The 7,939-nt window shown below is 44.5% G+C and overlaps 1 protein-coding gene across 1 annotated transcript; it reads left to right on the plus strand.

Moving 5' to 3' along the window:
• The first annotated feature begins 1,970 nt into the window (after nucleotides 1-1,970).
• On the plus strand, nucleotides 1,971-2,936 carry LOC125535021 (uncharacterized). The gene has a single exon (XM_048698088.2). The coding sequence runs from the start codon at nucleotides 2,086-2,088 to the stop codon at nucleotides 2,701-2,703; it is 618 nt and encodes a 205-aa protein (XP_048554045.1). The 5' UTR covers nucleotides 1,971-2,085; the 3' UTR covers nucleotides 2,704-2,936.
• Nucleotides 2,937-7,939: the final 5,003 nt, after the last annotated feature.

Genomic DNA, 7,939 nt, shown 5'->3' on the forward strand with positions numbered 1-7,939 from the left:
ATCTCATAGCTAGAGGAATGTGTATAAGTCATGAAGAAAGCAATAGAAATAAATCTCGTTGATCAAATGACAACACATGTCTATGGTCAGGAAACTTAACCATCTTTGATTAATGAGCTAGTCAAGTAGAGGCATACTAGGGACACTCTGTTTGTTTATGTATTCACACATGTACTAAGTTTCCGGTTAATACAATTCTAGCATGAATAACAAACATTTATCATGATATAAGGAAATATAAATAACAACTTTATTATTGTCTCTAGGGCATATTTCCTTCAGTTGTATCTTATCTTCTCTCTTGATAAAGATGATGTCTTGAAGGTAAACAGGAATGTTCACACAATCTTCTTCTTCTTCAAGACATGTTTGCATTAGGCTCAACTCTCACATGACCAATCTTTGGATAACTCCTTAAATAGTACCTTGGTCAACACATAATCTCCTTATTACCTTGAAACCAAAGAATGGTCTTCAAGTAATGCCTATGGACAAACCCTTCAAATCTAACTCAAGGCAACCATTAGTCCATAGGGATTGACATCAATTACCAAAACCAAAACACGGGGACACCATGCTCTTTCGGCGGGGTTGTATATACTCCCAGAAGGGGTGAATAGCTCCTTCGACAAGGACCTGTCGTGCTTCATCTGGTACGCGTTTGATTGACGCTAGAAGTACCACATGGTGAAGTGGGTTGATATCTACTTCCCTAAGGACCAAGGGGTCTAGGTATTCTAGCGTCCTAATGCATGAATGTGACCCTTATGTTGAGATGGTTCTATGGGTTATTATTATTTTACCAAGAAAAGGTAGTTGGTTTTATTTACTTATTTTACATCTGAACTTGATAAAAATTTGGTACAAACACCTATTGGAGAAGCTTGTGTGACAGTGAATACCCCAAGTGATAAGTGACTCTAGCACATATGGATGAAAATAAACCTTTTACTATCCATGAGATTAGCCATGTACCAATTGCTAGAAGCTTATTCCTTGATAATATATGTCTTAGATATCTGAATAGCCACTTGGTGAATCTCGTAAGATAATAAGTTATTAATATACATCCTAATTTATCCCTTTTATCGGAATCTGAATAAATAAGTAGTACTATGTAAACAAATAGTCGCATTGCTGACATAAGATCCGAAAATAATGTCCTCCCAACTCTGACAAAACAAAGAGTCATCATTCCGTGACCGATACGACATCTAAATTAAAGCGAATGTTATCTTCTCTTGCGCTATCCATGCGATAACACTTTGTTGCATATATGCATCTTTTGATATCTCTGGCAATCAATGATCACGTTAATGCAATGACTAAAACTGAACCGGAAAACACACGAAGAAGTAAGCATCTCCTAAAATGCACGCCAGAATTATCTTTAAGCGTCGAGAGCATATCTCTTCACCGGAAGAAGACAATGTTACGTTACTTTCGATGTCTTCTCTCACAAGCAAAGTAATGCGATGAGCAAGACTGGACCAAAAACACGCTAAGAAGCAAAGCATCTTCTAAAATTGTGCGGCATAGTTATCTCTTCAATGTTGAGAGATTATCTCTTCATCAATAGAAGGCAATAGTATCTTCCTTTTTTCTCTCTATGCATCAATTATTAAAAATTCTATCATGGCTGAATGAACTGAGTGATTGGAGCACTGTTAGATGTCAAGAGAAATATCTCGTTTTACTTTCCATGAGAAGAACCATTCACTACTTGCTAGAAGCTTCCATTTCCCAATTGGGCGTTGACATTGCCCACTAACAAGTATATTAACAAAGCCATGTATCTTTCCCTCAAAAAAGAAAAGGAAAAAAGAAGAAGAACTAAGGTCAACTGTCCTGATATTTGAACAGCCGGCCGGTCAACTTTTGAGTAAAATAACACCCATAATCAAACCCCCCAGCTCTGACTTTTCAAATGTCAACCCACACACCCAACCCCCTCCCTATATATACATCCCCGCACCAGGAATCCTCAAATCTTGTCGAAGCACCATTCAGTCAGAGCATCCCTCCTCTTCCGCAATTTCGCGCCTCAAAGCTTGTTCTACACGCTTCTAGAATCTAGGCCGCGGCATGGGCAACGGCCTCTCCCCTTGCCTGCGCGCCCCGGCCGTGCACGGCAAGGGAGCGGAGGCGAGGCTGGTGTTCTGGGGCGGGCAGACGAGGCTCGCCGCAGCTTCCGGCGGGCGGTTCACCACGGCCGGCGACGTCACGGCGGAGGCCCCCGACCACCTCGTCTGCTCCGGCGACTCCTTCTTCATCGGCCTCCCGATCCCGGCGCTGCCGCCGGGCGAGGAGCTGCTGGCGGGGCGGACCTACTTCGTGCTCCCCGCGGCCCGGTTCTCCAGCTGCCAGGCGCTCACCGCGGCCTCGCTCGCGTCGCTGTCGCCGGCCCCGACCAAGGTGTCCCTCGCCGGCGAGTCGTCCCCGTTCGAGTACGTCACCGGCGCCGACGGCATGGCGCTCATCAGGGTCCTCCCGGAGTTCATCGAAAAGGTGATCACGTCCGACGGTGGCGGCGACAAGAAGTGCGGCGCGGCGGCGCCGGAACAGCTGTGCAGCACGCCGGAGCTGAGGAAGCACTACATGCAGCTGGTGGGGGCGAGGCAGCAGCGGCCGTGGTCGCCGGGGCTCGAGACGATATCGGAGGCCAGGAAGGGAAGAAGGATGCCGACATGCCGTCGTCGGTGAGGCTGGCCGGAATTCAAGATAACATTAGCAGCCGCGCGTGCATGGATTGCCAGATGTGGTGTCTTCTTTTTTATTGGGCTCTCCATCAAGAGAGATGGAGTTTAGTGTTTCAGTCTCGCTTAATTGTTCATACTAGAGGAAGAGAGGCAAGCGTGCAAGATAGTTCAGAAGGAGATGGATAGTTCTAGTTCACAAAAATTGGATGCAAATGAATGAATGAGTTGACATTGATACTTTGCTGCAGTTCATCATAATTCCATGATTTGATCTCCGGCTGGTCCAGCTGGATCATAAAAATGAAATTAGAGGACTCAAATTCCGAGTTCCTTTTTCTAATGTCGATGGTACTAATAAGTTCCAAATGACCTGTCTGGATTTTTGTATTCTATTATTTTACTGAAGTTAAGTTGAACATCGAATCTAAACAATTTTCAAAGAACACCCCCTGAATATCATGTGCTCTTGGAGCACCTAAGTTCAGGTGCTCTAGCGCGATCTCGGCCCTTGAATGTAGATCAAATGAAGAGTTACTGGACCTATGTGTAATCACGGGACTCCTTGGGGTTTTCTGCAAATTCGCACGAGCTCTCCCTGCGGTCATGAGATCTAGATCCAAGGGCCGGGCTCCTTCTGTAGCACCTGAACTTAGGTGCTCAGAGCACAAGATATTTTCCCCTAAGACCAAGCCTGAATATAAAGAATCTTGAAAGAACACCCCTTAAAACCAGGCTTGATTGGCGCGCCAAAAGAAAAGCGTCCTTACATTATTTAAGATCGAGCGAATTCCGCGCTTTTATGTTCGGAAGATGCGGCTTGTTGCCTCACACACGTCTTGGAGGAATGTCGATGATGTGGCATCTGCTTCAGCAATCCGCATGAGATTGACTATTGGCCCCACCCAATGAAGATGTCAAAATCATAAAAGGGGGTAAAAATTGGAACAAACTTGTGTAAATAGGATATTTTGGAAGAATTTTTCTTGAATAGTTCAAAGTTTCACAAACTCAATCTTATAGTGTAAAAGTGGAATTCGCTCTTTAATATTTTGTGTTTGGCAGTGCAGTATATTAGAATTACCTTGTTTGACTAAGCAGTATTTGTTCCTATTTATATCTACATATCAATACAAGATTTAGAAAATAAGTTTCAATTTTGCAATTCAACTATGATAAATCAACCTATTTGATTACATGGCGTAGCCCTGCACACAAAGCTATGATGTTATTGTTTCCGCAAATGATAGAGGTCATATATTAACTAAGTCTGAGGCTCAAGAACACTGCTAACAAAAATAAGATGGCAAACATACCAAATGTGTACATCATCGCTTCCAACATGCACATGTTGATGTCATGTTGTGAGGGTAGCCCGATGGCGCGCCTGCTCTGCACCGTAATTAGAGAGTCATTGTAACTATGGTTGTGAAGTCACTGCATGTTGGCATGAGATGCCCAACGATGATCCAAATTACAAAATTTCAGCCTAAATAAGAAAGCAAAGATCAGATGGCAAGATCTAACCCCATGTTGATGCCCAAAGCGTTGTCGTAGATTCTTAGGTACGAGAGCACCAATGTTATCGCAAGCCGAAGTGAAAACAGAGTGCTTGGCGACTCTCCACCACAACCTGACGGATTAGATATGGGAGAACTGACCCTCATGCGTCTCACGACAACAGTGGAAGCATCGCCACTGTGATGAGAACAAGACTATACTTATTCCATTGTATAGTCATCTCTACTGCTCGGAACGATACGAGGATGCCAAAACCTAACAAGACTAAGACTCCCTGCGAGCACAACAATGCGTCTCTCTCGCCTCCCAGCACCGAAACCAACCGCTAGAGGCAAGGGAAAGACCGACAAAATTATCCGGCGATAATTAGGGTTATGCGGCAGTTGTTTTGCTTTAGGTTACTGAAGTTGTAGCGTGGATTTCAGAAACTCTCAAGGGCACGCAGGTGCGGGGGAACCTAGCTGCCCAGTCGTGTTCGGTTGTTTGATTGCTTTAATATTCGTAAACGTGTTTAATCTTAGGGATTTGATTACTATAGGCTCGGTTCCATCCATGCATGCTTTTGACAACTCTTGCCAGAGATGCATGCGCCATTCATCCCATCTCCCATGCCTTTCTCATTTCGTCTTTTAGTTCCAATCTACTATATTTTTGAAGTGAAAGTCCAAATTAAGTTTCATTTGCATATTTGTGTTCATCACGATGAGACCTTCGAACAAGACCCGTCTTGCATACACCGTGACAACTTAAAAAAAATCTAAGTTTCAAAAAAATTAAACTTGATAATCGTAGCATTAAGTTTTACCAAGTTTCAAATGCTTTAGGGTTTTGGGCTTAGTGCTCTAGGGTTTAGTTTTAGAAAATTCCTAAATTTATCATCATTCTTATCAAGTTTTAGTATTTGAAACTTGTCCGGCAACCCGATCTGCCTCGCGATCCAGAAAGTCGATGGACATAGCATGAGGGCACACCAAGTTTGAAGTGTCGTACATCAAGTTTTAGCAGATAAAACTTAACGAAGTTTTAGAACTCATCAAGATGTATTCAAAATGGATCTTATTTGAATGCCCTCGTCACAAGAATCATGAATATGCAAACGAAATATAAGTTAGACTTTTCGGTTTGAATGATATAATAGATTCAAATTTGAAAGACGAAAGAAAAATCATGGGATGTGGGATGGATAGAGCTACCAAAAACTGCAAGAATTGCACCCATAGATCCCATCTAAGATAATTAAGGATTAAAGCACATGCAAAGACCAAAACGGTTTTTGAATCACGAGGCTATTGGGCGGCTGCAAATCTGTGTGCCCCGACCTTGGTGCTACAAATCCTCTCCTCCGTGGATTTGAGATACGCTGTGATGTCATTGATATTACACCTATCTAAAAAACTTATGATTTGGTTTATCATCTAAAAATCGTACAATCAAAAGTAGTTTAGATAGATTTGGGGTCGTAGGGTCGTGCATCTAGCACCTGCACTGAATGTGTAGAGGTATCACTGGTAGAAGTTTTAGTGCAGCAGATAACAGTCTGTTTCATGCATAGTTATTCCAAAAGGACGTGTCATAAATTTTATTGGTGGTCATGCGCTGGCACCTCAAACAGACTGATTTTTGGTTAGTGGTTTTGAAAATATCTTGCATGGTCTACTCAATTCAGCTGGAAAAAAGTTGAAGCAAACAGAATGATGCTCGTGATGACAAGAACACGGACCAAAGAATACCAAAATGAGAAGACACTTCAGATATGGAGCAAGATTAAGCCGCCGCGGGACTGACTAACAGTGTTTTAGTGAGGTGGCCTTTTCCCGCTGACCTTTGCGATTAGTCAGTTTCAATGTTCCATCCGTAAACTGATTTAGCAGCAATAATATTTAGCACCACTAACATATTTGACCCACCTCAATAATTAAATACAACAAATCTTATGTATTTTTGATTTCAACTGTCATATTATTCATCCAAATATCCATATTCAAATAATTGAATACTACCAAAGTACTCCCTCTGTAAAGAAATATATGAGCGTTTAGATCACTATTTTAGTGATCTAAATACTATTATATTTCTTTACAGAGGGAGTATATTGCAACCAATTCCAGATGAAACACACGGGGTATCATCTAGTAGCGATAAAGCTCTGATCACTAAAGCATTAGGGGGAAAAGATGATCTAGTCATGGTGCTCTCAAAGATTATACTGGGTCTTTCTGAAAGTCAAATATCCAGTCTCTCGGAGGTGCTTATAGGTGTACGGTCTACATGTGTGTTTATAGGGATAAGTGTATGTGCGTATATATATGAGCGCCTGCTTATGTATTGTGTTCGGAAAAAAACATTTTGTACCATTTGATTTGAGCGCTAGCGTCGAGCCCGAAGTTAGTGTTGCCCCGGCGAGCCCAGCGAGACGCGTGGACGACGACGAGGGCTCGGACGAACAGTGTCCCAGGCGGAAGGGACTTGGAGGTTGAATGGTTCGAGTGTGGGCAGATTGCCGGCGCTCGAGAAGAACATGACGTAAGGAGTATTGGGGGGAGGGGGCTTAGAGGGATAGCCTGGGCGACAGCAACATGCTGTGAACGATGATTCAGGGGAGAGCGGGAGCAATGGGAAGAGCACGAGCACAATAGCGCCGCCAGCCACGGCGGTAGCAAGCAGTTAGGCCCTCATCGATCGACGATGCGGAAATGAAAGGAATGAAGGAAGAAGAAAACAGTGTGTGGGGTGAGGGTGACTGTTGAATGAAAATCCTACGGGCTTTTTCACCTACCTATCAAATAGGCCGTCCCGATGTTCATCCTCAAGCGAACCAACATGTGGTTGGATGGTTAGAGGGATAGTGATATTTCCAGCCCACCAGAGTTCAAGTCTTGATGCTCGCATTATTCCTGAATTTATTTCAGGATTTCCGGCGACATGCCTTCAGTAGGAGGAGACGTTTTCGTCGATGACGGGGCGCCTACGATGACTTCATAAATCTGAAGATGATATGCCGGCCCAGTCTCTCGAAAGTGCTCATAGGAATAGGGTGTGCGTTCATAGGGATGAGCATATGCACGTATGTATGAGCGCTTACGTCTATACTCTGTTAAAAAACCCATAGAGAAACATGGTAGCAAATCTTTTACTTAGTATAATTACTTAACTAGCTAGCACAACGGTGGAGTATATACATAAATTTGGTTCTCGATGCCGGTATATACCCCCACGGCTGTAATTGACCGGTTGCAGTTGCAGGATCATTTCAACCATTCATCTAGCCCCTGAACTTTGACAGCGTCCATACAAACTTACCAAGTGGTGGCGCGAAAGCCTCCGCGTCGATCACGAACTGAAGGAGCTCCACGGACCACGGCAGGCCCAGATAAAGATCGCACGAGATCTACGGCCGCGCCTTTACGGAAAGCGGGGATCCTGCGCGTGCGCGCGTGGGCCCGGGCGGGGCTCGTTCCGCCGAGAGCCGGTGGCGCTAGCTATTGCGTAGAGCACAATGGCGCGAGTGGAGTTGACCGGGAGCGAGCGAGCGCTGCTGCAAGGTCGGCCAGGCCAGTAGAGGGGCTTGGTCAGCTCAGGTGGAGGCGCGTTGCCGTCGTCGAAAGCTACGGGACTTTGCTTCGAGAATGCTACCGGGCTCGGGCTCGGGCAGCGTCGACCTAACCTCGCGCGCGCGGACTGATTTGTGGCTGCCGATTTGGCTTGGCGCCAGTAGTTTACTA

Source organism: Triticum urartu, chromosome 1A (assembly GCF_056163025.1).
Source record: "Triticum urartu cultivar PI428250 chromosome 1A, HENAU_Tu73, whole genome shotgun sequence".
Taxonomy (NCBI): Eukaryota; Viridiplantae; Streptophyta; class Magnoliopsida; order Poales; family Poaceae; genus Triticum; species Triticum urartu.